The sequence below is a fragment of the Patagioenas fasciata genome, chromosome 7 (assembly GCF_037038585.1).
Source record: "Patagioenas fasciata isolate bPatFas1 chromosome 7, bPatFas1.hap1, whole genome shotgun sequence".
Taxonomy (NCBI): Eukaryota; Metazoa; Chordata; class Aves; order Columbiformes; family Columbidae; genus Patagioenas; species Patagioenas fasciata.
In genome coordinates, this window is record NC_092526.1 from 37,419,396 (window position 1) to 37,439,752 (window position 20,357).

Consider the following 20,357-nt stretch of genomic DNA (forward strand, 5'->3'; position numbering starts at 1 on the left):
GTCACAGTGTGTCACAGAAGGGGGAATTTCATTCTGCACTCTAATCCCCTGTCATTTAGCTTTGCAATTAGATTATCATATTAAAAAAAAAAAAAAAATCCCATGGCTTTAGAACTTTCTTTGCTGCCAGTAACTGGTACTCACAACAGGTATGTTTAGTTTGTTACTGTTTTCAAATAACTTTTATATTTTATCTAAAAGTTAAACTGAGTATATGTAAAGTTGAACAAATACATACATGATTTTTCTGAAGGCAAGAGCGTATACTTTACCTGTACCTCACTTTCACAACTGGAAATACTCAGTTTTTTCCAAAACCAGTAATATTCTTAAAAAAAAAAAACAACAAACACCACACACAAACAAAAACACTCTACCCATACTACCACCCATACTACCCTTCTTCTTCCTTTCATTTTTCCATCTCAGATTCTTTTCTCACCCTTTTTTTTTTCCTAACGCTGGCAAGACAAATTTCTGAAACATGGAAATTTCCCACAAAGTATAATTTACAGTTCCATTTTTTTTTCTTTATTGGGTCTTTTTTTTTCTAAATAAGATTATCTAGACTGTACATATCCTAGGATAACTTCCGTTCACCTCTCACACCATTACAATCACGTCATTACAATTACAATTGCAGCACAGTGGTCCAGGGAGAGCAAAGCAGTTAATATGTTAACTGGCCCTATCACATATGCAAGATAAGCCTTTTGCTTAAAGTAATCCAGAATTCTCAACATTTTTCAAGTCTCTATGAGCCTTTATCCTTCCAAATAAAAAAAAACCAAAAACATTAAAGGGTCTGATAATGGTACATACATGAAAATAAAAATATTGTTGCTATGAATAGAAAACATCATAATTATAGAAGCTGGATCTGACAAAATAGCTTTGAGGGGAATTAACGACTAAGAACAACTTACAATAATGGGTATCTCAAACCCGGATTAGGCTATTAGCAATCCTGATAACACTTTCATTCTGGGACTACTGGCTCATAAAATCAATTCTATATGCTGCATTTATCAGACACTATACTTCTCAGAGAAGATCCTGCAGAAGTCAGTACCAGTGGTTCTTTTAAAAGTCTTTTTTCATGGACCTGACAGACCACATTCTGTGCCTGCAAAACCAACATTAATAGCCATGAGTAATTACTGAAGTTGCATCATTTGTCTTAATCTTCGTTTTGATAGCAACATTTAATATTTTTAAAGGGCAGATTTAAAAATAAACTCAGTTGCATAAAATAATTTTAACTTTCTCTACTTGTATCACAGTAAGCTATGAATTTTCTGCAGGAGAATACAGATATTTTATAAATAGTGTAAGCACTTGTCTACAATGCAAACATTCAGTTCTTCAACGTGACAAGGTTTGAAGCTTCTGAAGAGGATTATATATACAAAGAAAACTTTAGTGTTGATAACACGCTTTTCCTCTTTGCATTTTTCATACTTATAACAAAGTACTTAAGATGCTATAGACAAGGCTAGAGGCAACCAACACAGTAGGGAAATGGAAAACTCTGATTAGATGTAAGTTTAAAAAAATGACTGAGGATGGTTAAACACAAACTACGCTCAGTTTGAGAAGTCCTTGATCAGATGCAGATTTTTACAGGTGCTTCTGCTTGAATTCACAGACTGGTTTACTTGAACCAATTCCAGGTTCACCATTTATCTACCCATTTCCAAATCAAGCTCACCTTCTCAGGCTCCCTTTTTTGCCTTCTAGTAATCTTACACGACTGATCTCAGAACTGCTTGCAGTGCTACCTAGTGCTTTTGGCGTCTTGTAAGGCTTGCAGTAGGTGATTTCCTACTGTGTCTACTGACTCAACTAACTGTAGTTTAATTACAGCATGTCTCTCTTATTTATCCCATTTCATGTGACCTAAGAGCTACTCAAAACTTCTTCAGTCCACCCTTTGCAGAATCTTTCCATAGTTTGATACTCTTTTCTTGGACTTTCATTGAACTTCTGTTCTAACCCAGTTGTTTCCTTTACCTACCAACCTTCTCCATTATTTAGCTTCTCATTACTTCCAACTACACTTCTTTTCATTGCTGACTTTCCAGCACTACTGTCCTGCGAGATCTGCTGGCTACAAGACACATTGATGAAATTTTCCATACTGAACAAATTCCCTCCAGAGAAAGTTGAGGCCTGCTATTCATAACACACTTTCCAAATGCCATGCTGTGAACAAAACACACCTTTGATTTGTGAACCATTCTTCTGCCAAATGTAACACAGTATCTACCACCTAGAAGTTGGAGTAGAAAATCTATTATAATGCTATTGTCTTTCACAAACCCTTTCTTGTGCTACACTGTAACAGGGTATTTTAAACTAGTTTCTGATCATTGTTGTTTCCTAAGACTTGTCACACACGACTAACATACTGCAAGAGTATTTTTCTCTTAACGCCTCCCACAGAGCAGCAAGAATTTTCAACTTCCCATGGAAAAAAAATCAGTCAGCTTTTTCTTAAACTGTATGCCTCTGCCTTCATAGGCACCTGATTTTTGCCAGGTGCCTGGTACCACTTATTTTAAGCATCTGTCTAGGCCAGCAAACATCCTAAAGAATACATTACTTCCAATCATGCAGAAATCCCTCAATGTATAATGCTAATCTGAGACAATTATGATCTCACTCAGGGAAACAGGGGGGAATGGAAGGGGACAGTGTGTTTGCAGGTGTTTTCCAACATGGTTCTGCTAGTGGACACAACCAGCTCCTTCTATAACAAGGTTAATCTCAGTCCTGTTCCCTAAATTAATAGCAAAATCTGTACAAACACAGCTGTAACTGTGCTTACAAACAGTATTAAAATGTGATATTGCAGGGAGTGCTCTAGGACTGAAAAATTCAGCAAAAATATTCCACTATTGCTGCAAAGAAAAAGACAGAATTTGGATAAGGGAGTTTGTTCTATATTTTGGTAAAGCTCTGAAAATAACAACAGCTATAAAAACAAGCCTAAAACTGCTACTGCAAACTTTCCCTGCCAAAACTTTTAACTGTTACTAATGCTGACAAATCTGACAAAAGACAGGAGAAATTATTTAAGGAAAATTTAAAAAATGGCCACTTAACCAAAATTACTTACAAATATTTTTTCCAACATGAAAGACATACCCAGAAGAGCACTGTAATTTCACCAGTAGGTGTGATGTGATCCTTAATGCAAGTGGCATCAAAAAGAAAGGCTTGGGACACACTTATTAAGAGCTCACGTAGAAGTACAAGCGCCTGAGGAATGAGATACAGAATTCACGCACAAAGTAGGGATCTCCACATCACAAATTAACTCTTTTTCCTTCATTATAATTTACAAAATACCTAAATTTACCTCTGAAAAGCAGCTCTGAATTTTAGAAAATACATTTGTGCCTTATCTACATGAGACTGTGTTTTATCATGTTTCAGTTGGTCCCTTCATATTTTGTCTGAGCAGAAACGCATCCAGCACAGCGAATTTGTTGATCAATATTACGAGCACCAGAAGCAGGGCAAGCTTTTATTGAAACAATTGTGTAAGTCACGATCACAGCAGACAAAAGCATATTTATGCTAGTGCCACATTAACATGATGCCTTGTAATGAATACATCTAATTGCAACATGCTGAATGAAGTCATAAAAAAAAAAAAAAACCCACACACATTAGTCTGCTGTGTCCTTTTCTATAGTTCCTGTTCAACTGTTCTTATGGGAGTTCAGTATATAGTTTCTAGTATGTCTTTACTTAGTTGTCATCATTGAAGCTGCTCTGCCATGGGTGTCTCCAAAGAATAAATATACTACAAACATTCATTGTTAGTTATTAAAACACAGAAAGGTTACTTTTTCTTATATTATCTTGAAGGAGCTTTAAATATCAAAACATGATACTGTGGATCAAGCATCTGTGTTTACAAGCAATAAAAGAAACAACTGATGATGCAGGTGTACAGGGTTAACTTTTTCATATCTAGGGAATCAAAGAAAGTCCCCCCTCACTTCTGCTATTAATACCATAATGATTGTGTAACAGTAAACAGTACAATTATTTGAAAATCACTTCTTGCATGATCTTGCGCTTGTTGCTTTTGTTTGGCTTGTCTTTCAGGTAGAGAAAAAGATAACATAACAATATCTGGACAACACTTTAGGGCTTTTTAAAGACATCCTCAAATGGGGAAAGATCTCTAAAAAAGACTGACAGGAGACCATGTTCTAAGACATATAGACTGGTGCAGAAAACACTTCAGATTCTTTTCTGGATCAGTCTGCTTCACTTGTGCAGGAAGCCCTAAGTCAGTGCAAGGGAGTTCAGACACCAAATTTTTCATGATCCTTTCTCTAGTTACATCCTGAAGCCATCCATCTGAAAACAGAGAATACTGTATTGTAATGGCTACTTCAGCAAGCATTTTAAAAGTAGGAGCTTGAAGATTTCTTCAGAACATTAAGTACACTATGTTGCTCACATTCCACTATAGTTTCCTTTACCATAGCTCTGAAGATGATACCACTTTTAAAAGTGCTATGGAAGAGGATATGAAGAAATTAATGGCTAGACAATATTACAGAAGATACAAGTACTATGTCATAGAACGCAATTCAATGTAATTTGCTCTGACAGGACTTTCCTGGAAAAGCAATTAACAAACTAAAGATTTTATTTAAACACTGGTCAAGGTAATTCAATATTGCATTTTAGTGGATCCTCTTCTTCTACCACCAGCTTGGAAAATAGGCAGCTTTAAATTATGAATAAGAATTTTATTAACCTGTAGCATAAGGTTGAGGACTGCCATCTATCTTTGCCAGAATGGTCTCATTCAATGTTAACTGCATTTGCCAAAGCTTCCTTCAGTTAAAGCAAGATTGTTTTATATACAAAAGAAATCTAGGTGTCTTCTCCTCTTAAAACCTTCACTGAATGCTCCACATGTTCCGATACTGTGTGTCTAATGAAACAGTCCCATTTAAACCAATTTGTATAATGAAGAAATAATCCAACCAGATGTGTGTGGGGAAATTTATTTTACTTCTAACACTAAAAGTAGTGAAATAAGTTTCTTTATACTTACAGAGAGCTGATTTGACCAGATTAGATTAATGACTATAGCAAAAACAGAGATACATTTTGGTATTCCAGAAAACTAAAAGTTTATTTTGGTTCCTTTAACCCAGGCTTCCACATTGAACTGTATTGCACAACTTTAATCCTGCCATTGAACCAAGTTAAACTCAGTGATATAGGCTTTTAGGATATAGTTTGATGAACTTAATTAATCCTATGTCAAGCACACACAGGTTTTAAACTAGCTCCAAATGCAAAGATTTCAGCCTGATGATAACGGAATCCCAGATGCCAGTAATTCACTTCAGTATAAAGATCTTGCTATTGTCAAGACTGGACCATCCCAGAAACAGACTGAAAAACTTCTGCTAGATTAGAAAAATAACAGTTCTTTGCCATTGCCACATTACAGTGGTTACATGGGAGCAAGGAATACGAACATAACCTAAGAGAGTATATGTCAAGTCAGACAACTGCTTAGTATGTTGTTTCACAGCAAATACATATCGCAATTTTTCAGGGAGCTTTCTCAGCCCCAGTGATCTGTGACACCTGCTCAGCACACACACAAAAAAGGAGGAATTTCCAACTAAATACCCTATATAGAGTATCTTATAGTCTCATTGAAATAAGCTCTGCTGTCTATGATTTTATTGAGAGCCGTTTCGTGGAGCACAACTTTACTCATGCATTGCACAGCAGGCATAGGGACATCACTTAATTACTACAGGGAAATCCAAAACTTGAATGCTTTAAAGTCAGGGACTGCAACATTCATTTATATGGCTACAGCTGTAAGTTCTCCTCTATAAAACATATAAAGAAACAGACACACATAAACATGTTTTATAAATATTTGGGAAAAATAAGAGAATGGTGAAGAAAAATGGGATTAAAAAAAGAAAAAATATTAAAAGGACTGATCTGGAAAGTTCTGAGGGGAATGAAAGAAACACCTGACAAGGAGTTGGTGCAAAAGTAACTGCTGTTTCTGCATTGTTGAAATTTGCCATTTGATATTGGTTATATGTTATACATCATTTTAATGCACTTTTCTCACTTCATGGTTTTTGCTACTGACTTGAGAAGACAGAGTAACTGAAATATTAATTATAATTAATGTTTCTAATTTACAGCTGAACACAGTAATTGAGAAGGAAGCTTCTTCACATCTTCAAGCTTTTATCACTTTTTTTAAAGGACAATGTCTTCTCAAACATTAGTAAGTCTTGAAAAATATGGAGAGGTTTCAGTGTCTGTCTCCAAGCATTTCTGCATGCGAAATGCCCACTGAGGCAAACGATAACTTTTAATAGGTTGCCTCCAGTTCTGGGAGTGGCAAGTGAGGCAAGTAAAGCTCTGTTTTCTACAGGTGAGACACTCAAGACTGCACTTACTCATAAGAGTACACACACATTGTTTTAAAATCCTGACACTGAGTTCTTTGCATCTCATCTGTAACACATTTTTAAAAGCAGACTATAGTTAAATTTGCCACAGTAATATTATCATATTTAATTTATACAGCTTGTGTATCTTACAGGATCCATTTAGTACCCTAAATGTTTAAGCTTTTATTCAAGAAAATGTTATAAATATTTAAGTTTCCTTCTGGAAAACTGTGACTAGTCTTCCCATTGTCACTAAAAATAATTTTGGGGAAAAAAAAACAAGAATCAAATAGATTCTCAAATAACACAGTTACTGCCATACTGTTTTTAAAATTATGCTAAAAATGTCATATCCTCTGGGACTATACTCAAGTTAAATTCAGCCCTACAGAAATATACACCACAAAAACTACACAGCAATTATAAGCTTCAAACTGATGGATAAAACTGGCTGTAATGCTGCATTTCATATAAGAAACTAACTGCTCACAAGTCATCATGTTTTCACCTCAAATATTTAAGTCATGTTACAGTCAATAGTGGTGGGGGTTTTTTTCAGTTCATGCCAAAGGTGACAGTTTTTTTCATGTGATTTTTTCATTGAAAAGGAAATCCATTTTCACAGAATCCCAGAATGTCAGAGATTGGAAGGGACCTCGAAAGCTCATCCAGTCCAATCCCCCTGCTGGAGCAGGAACACTTAGATGAGGTTGCACAGGAAGGCGTCCAGGCGGGTTTGAATGTCTGCAGAGAAGGAGACTCCACAAGCTCCCTGGGCAGCCTGGTCCAGTGTTCTGTCACCCCCACTGAGAAGAAGTTGCTTCTCAAATTTAAGAGGAACTTCCTGTGTTCCAGTTTGAAACCATGACCCCTTGTCCTATCACTGGTTGTCACCGAGAAGAGCCTGGCTCCATCCTTGTGACACTCAAACTTTATATATTTGTAAACATTAATAAGGTCACCCCTCAGTCTCCTCTTCTCCAAGCTCCAGAGCCCCAGCTCCCTCAGCCTTTCCTCACACGGGAGATGCTCCACTCCCTTCAGCATCTTTGTTGCCCTGCGCTGGACTCTCTCCAGCAGTTCCCTGTCCTTCTGGAACTGAGGGCCCAGAACTGGACACAATATTCCAGATGTGGTCTCACCAGGGCAGAATAGAGGGGAAGGAGAACCTTTCGACCTACTAACCACCCCCCTTCTAATCCACCCCAGGTACCATTGGCCTTCCTGGCCACAAGGGCCCAGTGCTGGCTCATGGGCATCCTGCTGTCCACCAGGACCCCCAGGTCCCTTTCCCCTACACTGCTCTCTAATAGGTCATTCCCCAACTTACACTGGAACCTGGGGTTGTTCCTAACCAGATGACAGACTCTACACTTTCCCTTGTTATATGTCATTACATTTTTCCCTGCCCAACTCTCCAGCCTGTCCAGGTCTCTGGACGGCAGCACAGCCTCTGGCGTGTCAACCACTCCTCCCAGCTTGGTGTCAACAGCAAACTTGCTGACAGTCGCTCTATTCCCTCGTCCAAATCATTGATGAATAATACAAGCCCCAGTACTGACCCTTGAGGCACTCCACTAGATACAGGCCTCCAACTAGACTCCACCCCATTGACCACGACTCTCTGGCTTCTTCCCTTCAGCCAGTTTGCAGTCCACCTCCCTACCCAATCATCCAGATCGCACTCCCTCAGTTTAGCTGTAACGATGCTGTGGGAAACTGTGTCAAATGTCTTATTGAAGTCAAAGTAGACGACAGGCACCACTCTACCATCATCCATCCATCTTGTTATGTCATCATAAAAGTCAATGAGGTTGGTCAAGCATGACTTCTCCTTGGTGAAGCCATGCTGACTGCCCCTAATGACCCTCTTATCCCTGAGATGCCTTGAGATGGCACCAAGGAGAAGTCGTTCCATCAGTTTCCCAGGGATGGAGGTGAGGCTGACCTGTCTAGAGTTACCCAGGTCCTCCTTCTTGCCCTTTTTGAAGACTCGAGTGACATTTGCTTTCCTCCAGTCCTCAGGCACCTCTCCTGTTTCCCAAGACTTGGCAAAGATGATGGAGAGCGGTCCAGCAATGACCTCAGTCAGCTCCCTCAGCACCCACGGGTACATCCCATCCGGACCCATGGATTTATGGATGTCCAGATGCCTTGGTTGATGAGGACTGGGTTAGGGAGCAATTAGGCAAACTCCTCCATTGTCCTGCCTTCCTCTGGGGCCTCAGCAGCACGGGGCTCCTCAGGACAGCCTCCGGCAGAGTAGACAGAGACAAAGAAGGCATTCAGTAACTCTGCCTTCTCTGTATCTTCTGTCACCAGGGCACCCACCTCGTTCATCAGTGGGCCTACATTGCCTCTGGTCTTAGTTTTATCTGCCAAGTATCGGAAAAAGCTTTTCCTGTTGTCCTTGACCCCTCTTGCCAAGTTTAATTCTAAGGAGGCCTTAGCTTTCCTAGTTGCGTCCCTACACCCTCTGACAACAGCCTAATATTCTCCCCAAGTGGCCAGCCCCTCCTTCCATGATCTATAAACTCTCCTCTTCCCCTTGAGCATACCCAGCAGCTCCCTGTTTAACCACGGAGGTCTCCTGGCTCCCTTCCTTGCCTTCCTACGTGTGGGATGCTCTGATCTTGTGCCCAGTAGAAACAGTCCCTGAACACTAACCAACTATCTTGGACCCCTGTACCTTCCAGCAGCCCTGCCCATGGGATTTCCCTTAGCAATTGCCTGAAAAGGCCAAAGTTTGCCCTGCTGAAATCCAGGGTTGCAATTCTGCTTGCTATCCTGTTTCTGCCACATGAGATCCTGAACTCCACCCTCTCATGGTCAGTGCAACCAAGGCAGCCCTCAACCTTTACCGCTTCAACCAGACCCTCCTTGTTAGTGAGGATGAGGTCCAACAATGTACCTCTTCTAGTCGGCTCCTCCACCCTTTGCATCAGGAAGTTATCATCAAGGCACTGGAGGCACCTCCTGGACTGCGGCTGGCTGGCCAAGTAGTCCTTCCAGCAAACATCAGGGAAGCTAAAATCCCCCACCACAACCGGGGCCTGTGATTGTGAGGCTGCTCTCAGCTGTCTGCAGAAGGCCTCATCAACTTCCTCACCCTGATCTGGTGGCCTGTAATAGACACCCACAAGAGTATCACCCCTGCCAGCCTGCCCCTTAATTTTCACTCATACACTCTCAACTCACTCCTCATCCGTGCCTGGAGAATACTCAATACATTGTAGTTGCTCTCTCATGTAAAGAGCAACTCCACCACCATGCCTTCCTGAGAAGCACATAGCCATCCATGACCACATTCCAGTCATGTGTGCTGTCCCATCATGTCTCCGTAATTGCCACTAGGTCATCATCTCCTGCCCTAACACAGGTTTCTAACTCCTCCTGCTTATTCCCCATACTGCACGCATTGGTGTACAGGCATTTCAGAGAGCGAGCTGAGCACACTGATTTCACCCTAGAGGTATTGGAGGCCTCCCAGCCTTCATCAACTCTAGAGTGCATTTTCCTGGAAATGGATTTTCCTGGAAAGGTGGACTTATCCAGGGAAAACAAAGAACAGTTGAAAAATACAGAGCTGGCGGAGACTCGTTTATTTAGAGACTGGTGCTAGACCATCAGCTGAAAACTGTCAGACAATTCAGCCAACTTCTGTCACTACTTAAAAAAAAAAAATTTAATTCCCTGCTTTTGGTAGTATTGCTCTCTAATGTGTTTTAGTACTACACAAGAATATAAAGACTCCTAGCTTGAAACAGGACTTAAGAGTTACCTGCAGAAACACTTGTCCTTCAACAAGAATAGCAGCTTAAAAGCCTTTTACATGTTGGTGGAAAAGATCATTAAGTGTAATTTGTTAGCACCTCAGAGACATTTGTTTATGTATATACTACATAGATGAAAAAATAAGAAAATGTTTAGATACACTAGGATCATTGATTACTCAGATATACTGTTACAACAAATGAATTGACGGTATTGTTTGAGGACAAAAAAATGAATTTACTTAAATTAATGAACACTTTTAAAGACTATTGGGTTTTAAGACAATGCTACATATTACTTGTTGCATAGGAATAATTGAGTTTGTGCAGACAATAATAGCTAAATTATAAAAAGTCTAACTTTTCAAATGGGATTGTTACCCCAATAGTATCCTATAATCTTTCATTTTTGTACTAAGAGCATTAACTAAAAAAATTATTTAATCCATTATAGATTAGAAAAATTATTACTTTTTGCATCAAATTGTTTCCATAATCCACATATCTGCAATTATTGTGCATTGTCATAAATTACATCACACTGACAGCCTGAAATTGGTCAAACATTTAAGTGTAACAAGGAGTAAGACATCTGAAACTTCAGAGTAGCCCACCTTGTTACAAGAGTTCAAAATTAATCCTTTTTTCCCCCGAACCTTCTTCTCAGACAAAGCTGCCAACAATGACTTTCAGGATAACAAATTATATGTCACCTGTAGGCCTTGTGCAACTGAGTTGATTACCCATTCAAACTCCATACAAATCTTATATTTTAATTGTCTCTGCACATTGGGTTCAAGAGGTTTTATGGGCTTACATTTTCTTCAAGGTCTTTGTGCCATTGTACTAAAGAAAGAGAGAACATCAAATAAAAATTTATATTAACATGCTCCAGAAACTTTCAGGTTGCCACCTGTTCTTACAAAACCAGACAGTCATTAATGCAAGTGAATATCCAATTTTCTTCACCTCCTGGTTATAATACTTGCTGTGGGGAGGAAAAAAAAAGGCAGCTGGAACACAGAAGGTAGGCAACCACATGGATTCCAACAAAGGTAAAGAGTGGCTGACATTAATTCACCTTAGGGTAACTGATATAAATATTTTTCAACATATTCAAGGGTATTCGAGATTTTGCATATGTATTCCACATGCAGCTGGATTATTTTGTCCAATAGCACTTAACAGCTCCAGCCTGTGGCCCTGTTGTTCTTCTACCTAGACATTCCTAATACCAGTATGCCGACTAAAATTCATTGTAATCCAACACAGTAGCAAAAGGCAGCATTTTGCCAAACACATAAATGTAACTGAGATACATGAATGGGTCTTTTTCAAAACATTGTCTACAGGTATTTACAATTTATGATGTTACAAGTTTTATAACTTACAGTTTGAGAGTCCTATGTTAGGGCAAAAAAGTAGGACAGGTCCTTGAAGTCATTACTTTCTGGAGCAGAACCAGATAAAGAGTCAAATGTTTACAAGTCAAAAACCACTTAGGAAGCTAGGAGAAGACCTCATGTACAGAGAGGTAAACGGCAGAGATACCAGCAAGGCACCGGAACACCCTGCACCTCACACATTGCCAGAAAGAAAATTCTTTATACCCCAAGAGCAGAACTTCTTCGCATAAGGCACCCAGCAAGTGATCTCTGTCTCTTTTTGAAGTGAAAGGTATTGCATTTCTTGATTGCTGATTAAGCAACCACAGTTTGAAAAAAAAATACATACATTTACTTTCTTCATGGACAATCTGTTATAAATAAACCTGGACAAACAGCAGGGTTGGACAACCAGTAACACTGCAAAGATACTGGGAATGTAAGGCCATCAAGTATGTGATAGGTATTTAGTTAACAGCCGTTCAGCATAAGAGACTGGGACAGGAAAAGCAACCAACACCCCTACACACAAACCCTAATGAACAAGTGATAGGAATTCTGGTCTTTCTCATAATCTCTGTTGGGACACTGACTGACATGCCATAGAAGAAGCTACTCAGGCACCACATTGAAAAAGTTCAGCCAGAATTTTAGAACAGATAAAAACTGGTAAACAGTGTCATCATGGGTCTCCTGGGAAAGAATAAACTTATTATAGGCTGTCTGCAGAGGCTTATGGAAATGTGTAAACATTTTGATGGGATTTTCAGGAGAAGTGCGAAAGGTACGGTAGGTGAATTAGGACAAGCGTGGAAAAATTGAGATGAAGCGGCACGAAAAGAAGTCACTAGTGTAAGCTACAAGTCATTACATTTGTTTGGCCCAGTTCTGCACCTAATCACTGCAGTCTGTCCTATGTTTTTATTGAGTCCTACTTGTAATATTTTCTACATGACTTTACTCTGTATTCTGCATAGGTATGCTGTGCAAGCAAACTTCAGAGACAGTCAACAACTACGAGGAGACCTTTATCTGGAAAGACCCCAGGTTTAAGACAGTGACCAAGAAAGAGACCTCAAGTCTAAGCATGGATGTTTAATAAACTTAAAGTCTGTGTCAACACTTGAGTCTAGGTACATCAGCATGCTTGTGAATCAGGAAAAGGCTGTGCAAAACTTCCAATTTCCATCAGCTGGAGAACTTCATCAGGCTGTTTATATTCTTGTTCACCCAAATGCTGTTTGTGTTTGTATGTGGTGCCAGTAAAAGGCAATAGTTTTTCTCTGGGATGGTCTGTGTGATCAGCCGTATCCTACGTACAGTGCTGTCTTGGAAATGCCTGCTCAGTCTTACTATCGGCTGGATGTGCAAACAGAAACCATGGCCAGTAGACCAAGAGGAGAAATTCCCAGTAGCTCAGAGGCCACTAGGTATAGATTCCCTTCACAAATATCATGAATATCCCACTGGAATTACTCTCCCTGAGTCCAACTCTCATAAAACATCAGTCTTGCATTACATTACCGTTCTTCCAGAGGCTAGTGAACACCCCATTACTTTCAAGATTTCTTTCTCCTTCCATTCTTTGTACCATTCCCTGCCTTCATACTAATTAATCTTTTGCCAGTCAATCAAAACTTCGTGTAACATTTTAAAAGATGGAACTACAAGAGCAAAACTTCGAAATCATACCCGGATGAAGGAAAACGTTTCCAGTCTACCTTTACAGCAAAACATCTGGTATCTAGTAGCCAGGCAGCAAAACATGTGAATATAACAGTTCAGCAAATTTTATAAAGCTATAGCTTGCTGATTTGGAAAGCCACTGGATTTAATAAGCTTGCATTTTTCTCCCTAACAGAACTTTCATTACATGACAGTTAAGACCAAAATAAGACCTCATATGGACCTCAAGACCTGAGGAACACATTGGGTTTTTTTTAAACCAGTATGCAATTGTTTCTGTAAATTTGTTTCTTCTTTAAGTGTGCTGAAAGGCTCAAGGGCAGAAGGGGCAAATGCACTTTTAAGCAATAATGTATATAATTTTACCTGACCAGTATTTAGTACTGATCTTATACTTCTACCTTAAACTTCCTCAGTGTAAACTTTCAGTGGCAAAAAAAAATTTACAATTTTTAGAAAAGCACATAGTTGCATACCTTCAGCTGGGGATTTAAATAGACGTGATACAAATAACTAAAACACCATTGACCAAGTCAGATATTCACAATTCCAACAATTGTGTAAAATCGTCTATCTTACTGATAAACAGACTCTAGCTGCACCTTTCAGTACAGTCAAACCACTAGGATTCCCACCTCTTTAGGAATGTCATGATTATAGTGACACTAGCATGTTTTCCAGATCATTAAAGATGAGCCATTCATACAAGTATTTGCAATAAACCTACACATCGACTTGAGCAACTAGAATAACATCTGCATGACAGTTCGTCAATAAGTAAAAAAATGCACAAGAAAATCCACTCCTTTCAAGCACTACTGGTACTGGAATCTCTCATCGTTTTTTTATCATGAATGATAAAATTTAAAAGGCATGTTTGCTATGGGCATCAACAAGGATAACAGCTACCTCACTTTTAAAAAGGGTAAATATTTGGTATTAATGAACTTGGAAACAACACATTTTTCCACAGATCTTGGGATTTCACGTGCTCTGATCTTGTACCCTAAGTGAAAGACAGACAGACACCTCAAATTGTGCACTTACTTATTCAACGTGAGGTCAAGGATGAATTTGGAGCCAAAGGCCTCAATCTGGAAACTTGTCTGAGCCAGATGTACAGCCTGTAAACATGAACACACAAGAGTACTATACAGTTTTGCAGAACATTTAAGGAGTCAAAAGAATCACTGAGCTTTGTATGCAACAAACGTGTGAAAACACCGAAAAACATGCTTATTTTCATGAATCTCATAGGCATATGAAAAGTTTTGCTCTTATACCATATTTCCATTCAAAAGGATTTGCCTTTTTAAAGGATAAAGGAAGAGAGAGAAGCGAATGGTAGCTGAAAAGCATGCTTTCAAATACTCATTCCTCATAAAAATAAGAAAAAAAAATTCGCATAAATGTCTATATTTTGCCATAACCAGATGGCTATGTAACGAAAGCATAAGTAATGTAGTATACCGTTCTTTTAATTTTGTGACTTCATTCTTCCACTTTAAAAGGCCTGAAATAATTAAAGCATTTACGATACACGCCTTCAAGTAAGAAAATCAGAGCAAGGCTTGTATTACATGTTATGAAAGACTCCTTCACAATTAAAGGCTTTGTACTTGGCATTGTAGCCAAACCAGAGTACAGAAGTCTGATGCAGCTCAACATACAACAACAAAATACAATGTTAGCTTGTCTCACATAGGGAGTTAACTTCAGCTTTCAAGATATTCAGGTTTTCTCAGATATATAAACTGTATTCTTCATTCTTTTCTATACTGCTGTAACTGAAGCCAAAGACATTTAAAACATGCCCATCTGCCTTCTATAATAGAAAAATAAGATTATAAAAGATGATCCAAGAATTTGTTTTTGTGAAAACACTGTTCCAGCAGGGTGGAAGAGATTAGATATGAATTTCATAGAACCTCTTTCCTGATAATGTTCTAATCTAATCATGCTTACTTACACACTAATTTGTTGTAGCATTAATAATTACATAAAGTTGGAATATTATGAGCAATCCCTTTAACCAAAAAGAAAAAAATACCATTTTTTTAAACACTACAATGAATCTTCAGGTATGTCAGAAAAACTATTAAACGTTCTAGTTAGTTTATGGCATAACTTAAATAATATGAAGGTTAGCTTTTATGGCTCCACAGGCATCTGCTACCAGTTGGTCTCAGGGACAGCCAGATGGACATCTAGCCTGATCTGCCATAGCTTTTCTTTTGTCCAATCAAGCCAATTCAGTGATATATATCATCCTTTAATTTTCTAAGCCAACCATATATTCTTCATCTTTCTGCAATTTAAAATAAAGTTACTTGTATTCTTAGTCTAAAACACCATAAGAAAAAGCTAATCTTGTAGGATTCGACAGAATATCATTGCTATTTCTGAAAACAACTACTTCTGTATATAGAAACACCACTTGCCATCTATTACTGTGCCTCACTTAATAGATGCAGCCTGTACACGTAAGTAATCACTGCAAAGCAGCAGACACTGGTTTTCTACCCCACAGCAGGGCATGTCCTCCACCAAACTTGCCTCAAAACACTGGATACAAAAAGAACACTGGACTTCAAATCCCTGCAGTTTAGCAAAAACACTCTTTTGAATTCAGGTGAATGTGATACACCACTACTGCAGCAAAATACAGATTTTCTTAAGCCAGTTTATTTATCTATTGATAACCACCTGTGAAAATGACAAACCAGAACTCAGGTGAAGGTAATGAGACTAAAGTATTTAATCCTGAAACTGACATTTTCCCTGTAACAAGTTAGCAGAGAAAGCTGCCAGTGATTTGTCACCAGGTGTTTTCACCTTTATAGCCATCATATACCAGCATGATGGGAGGGAATATTTCAGAAACACCTCTGTGGAATTCTGTTATACAGCTTACCATTTCACAGTTCTTCTATTATCTACTGTGTAATACAATGCCTGAAGTATAAACTGAAATAGTGTTCTGATTGGCATACAAATACATATTCAAACAAGAATATAACATCGGTTAGCACACAGTTTGAACAATATATACGGGCTAAGTATCTTCCCATGTCTTTTCATAGGAAAAGTATCATACGTCACCTTCTTGCACCACTTGCATACATATATGCTGTTACAACTGCATGAGTATTCTTTACTTACATAATCAGGAGAACAAGTTCCTCTGTACATGTTTGTTTATCATCTAAAAACCTCTGCAGAGGTTCCCGTTTCAACAGCTATAAGCTACTCCAATGGCAAAGCTGCAAAATTACATAAAGTTTTTCTGCAGCAAAGACTTACTGATGATATATAGAGGAGCAGGTTGAAGGAGGGTCTGAGTCTCTAAATTTCTTCTTGCACTCAAACCCAAATTTCAGAGTGGGGAGCGGAAGGAAAAAAAAAAAAAAAAACAAAAAAGAAGTATTTTCTCAGTGTTCTGGAAGCTTAGATTATGAGCGTAATAACTGTAATAAGAGATTCTTTATACTAGGGACATTCTCAAAGTTCTGTAGCCACTTGTGCAAAGCAGCAGCTCTCACAATTTTTTCCAAGCTAAAAATCTATATGCATAAAGAATTCCAGTGTCTTCTAGTCAGTCATTAGCTTACTGTAAATTTCAAGCTAAAAATGGACTAGAAAGCTGTAACTGCAATCTCAGTTCTACTAAACCATGCCACAACTTGAATGCTTTAATTATCATTATTGTGCTTGGGCAGCATTTGTCCATCATTCACTTTTTCCAGACTTTCCGGAATGTTCAACCATCATCACCAAAAGTAAAGTACTATTACATACTGGTTTTACTTTCTTCAGAGTAAAACTATGCCAAATGCAATAATGTGTTACACCCTCAAAAATACTAAGACACAAGTCTTCAAACAAAAGCAACAGCATTATTTAACTGACTGATAGTACCTACTGGTCTTTTGCTATATTCATACCGATCACGATCTCCAAACAACAAACACATTGCTTTTAGAAATTGGGTTTTGCATACAGTTCTGCTGACTAGAATAATGGCCAAAGCTGCCTCTCTTATATCAGTAGCTGAGCAAGGGGCTCCGTCACTCCCATTTTGGAATTAGAAACCCAAGGCAGATTTCAATTTACACCATTACAACATTTCTTGATCTAGACCTTCATTCTAATAATAGTACACGTTTGTCACAAATCAATGTGACATCCTATGTATTATTTCCTTACTCTTCTTTCAGCTTGTTTGCCCACCCTCAGACTTCATACAGAAGCCGTCCTTTAGTGTTTGGAAAACATGGTTGTCAGCACATGAACAAAGGTTCAGGCCTACCTCTGAAAAACATCCTACCGTTGCTCTTGTAACACCAGGGCTAGAAAACACCATCCTCTCCCAAAATACCAATATTTAGATACCACCTGTAGTGACGCTGGCCTCTAAAACCATATCCCTTTTGGGGTTTTGTTCACAAGACTCTATGAAGTAGCGCATCCACATGTTGGACCACTTTCCTGCAGTACCCAGCTTCTCACAAATGCTAGAAAACCTACAAACATTCTTTCTTTTAGTTTCAGAAAAAAGGCCTAACAAGTGCGTGTGTTGCACTACCTAACACTTAGCAACTTAAACCTTTTATAGATTATCACATGAAAATCATTAGAGGATCCAGAAATATATTTTAAAATAGGATTTTAAAAGTTTTAGAAGTATTGTGACCCACATTTCAGCTAGGAATCCAAGTAGTAGATCTACTTGAGGAGAAGATGGCATAAGGAAGATGTCCTTCTACTCCCAGAAACCAAAGAAGATAGGAAGACAAACTTCAAACCTCCTGTTAGTAACTATTGAAGACAGAGTACAGATAAACCTTCTGCATTAATATGAATTCAGGACAGAACAGAAAGACAAAGTACACAAACCCATCTATATGCAAGTAATGTAAATTCAAACTGCATCACAGAAAACGCTGAAAAAATGCAAAGCCAGCTGAAATACTATGAAGATTCTCCAACACTCTTAAACTCATACGCATAACCCACATGAAGTTCATTCATTATTCTGATCAGTTTTCATTACATTGGGGATTGAAAGTGAAGACCTGGCCTAAGATAGGCAAGGAAGACAATAATTAAAGCACTGGATTTTTATCTGGATCTTAATAAGAATTCATATGACATCACCTCTTGAGAGATTACTAGCCATCATCTTTTATATTTTACAAAACAGACCTGCTTTTCCTTCAATATGACCTCCTTTGCAATGGCTGTGATACAGTTGTTTTCCCTTCACCTTAAGGATGTTTTCCCTCGCAACTTTAGTATGCTACATACCAAAGTTGTGTAAAGGACTGAGACAGACTGTATCTCAACCTTTAAAGCAGGGCAACATAGCAGAAAACATAACATTCTCTGGCAATCCTATTATGTTGAGATCTCACATCTTGTGTTGAGAGATTCCCCCCCCCAACACTGGCCACTGTAAGGCAAGCTGTACCAAATGTAATCTTGCTAGGTCCTAACAATATAGTATATGCAGTGTGCAAAAGCGAATCAAAACAGTCATTTGGTTCAATAAAGAGAGTACCAGTTCATTCAAAACACTACCTCCACCTGCAGAAGTTCAGAAAGATAGAGCCACAGATGATACATGACTCAGATCTCTTCAGCAAGTTTAAGGATTCTTGTTATCTTCAGTGTGTTTTTATAAACAGACGCTCATTTTGAAACATTTCATACTAAAAATAGCATCACAAGAACTCAAAAGAAGCTAGCCTTAATTTGACTATGAGGAAATAGGTATGCAGATTTTAGACTCTTCAAGCATTAAGTATTTAACATATGCTTTTTTTAGAGGACAAGAAAACAGATTATACACTAGAACTCTGTCCACCTTGGAGATAGACCACTTCACTTAGTGAAAACTACAGTGAACATTCCTTTTTTTCCAACAGTGAGAAAAAGCTTCTTTGACAAATAAGAAGAAATGAAAGAGGTTCTACCAACAGTTTAGATCATATACACACTTTCATTATGATGGTGTTTCACCAAATTCAAAAGGAGATAAAGAGGATCAGTGCTAAGAAAGCAGTTTATTATTTAAATGTTTGACTCTCTGGTAAGCTGTTTCTCCTTCAGTCCTTCATTTCTACCTACATTTCATGAAGAAGGTTGGAGACCCTTACTTCTCGGGAGGGACTTCAAAAAATAAAATACTTTAAATCATTTTTACATAATTATATTTCCCTATCTTTACCTCTTCCCACGTGCACACAATTTCTTTAACTCTTCTCCTCTCCTTATAGTGACTCAGCATTTCTGAGGTATTCAGGCCAAATCCCACAGAATATCCAAATGGCTTATATTCTTCTGGCCATTATAATGATGTTCTACAGAAAGAGGTCTACTGAACAGCAGGGAATATATCTACATCAAATGCCTATAAGTGGTATATTAAGGCTGACAGAAAATACAGATTAAAGAATGTATGGTTCCGAGAAAAGTATAAAAATTTAAAAACTGTATTTTTCTTCCTCAACTGTCCACTGTGTATAATGTATAGTATTTATCTTTATTTTTTCACAGGCTAAAACTCAATCCTAAATACAGATTTATTTCTTTACTGAACTGTAATGGTATTCTGGTTATTTCCTTTTGTTACCAAGGTGGGAAACAGTAAAATCTCACAAGTAAGGTTTATTACAATACAGCATTTATTTTAATTCTGGGAAAGGATAAAAGCAAGTATTAAAAAATACTCCCCCCACCCAAACAAACCAACCACACCACCAAACCACAACCCAACCCTCTTGCACCTTTCACAATCCATTTGCATTCTGTTTTCCTTATGGGTTGTTTTCCTTTTACATCCTAGGCAGACTCCACACACACTCCTCCCCCAATTATTGCTCTACATAGATTATTATAGTGAATGTTAAACAGAACAAAATAAGCAAAATATTTTTATTATATTATTGGTAAAATAGATAGAAGGGCAAAGGAATGAATTCATGCAAGTTGAGGGGGGGTGTTTTAGAAGCAAGACGTGCAAAAATCAATCCAGACAA

The 20,357-nt window shown here is 38.2% G+C and overlaps 1 protein-coding gene across 18 annotated transcripts in view; it reads right to left on the bottom strand.

The window, feature by feature from the left end:
• Positions 1 to 20,357, bottom strand: part of ADAM23 (ADAM metallopeptidase domain 23) — a 119,637-nt gene that overhangs the window by 59,110 nt on the left and 40,170 nt on the right. For all 18 annotated transcript variants that reach the window (XM_071811443.1, XM_071811445.1, XM_065840494.2 and 15 more), the window contains one exon: positions 14,365 to 14,441. In XM_071811443.1, coding sequence (XP_071667544.1) covers positions 14,365 to 14,441 — 77 coding nt within the window. The remainder of the gene's footprint in view (positions 1 to 14,364; positions 14,442 to 20,357) is intronic.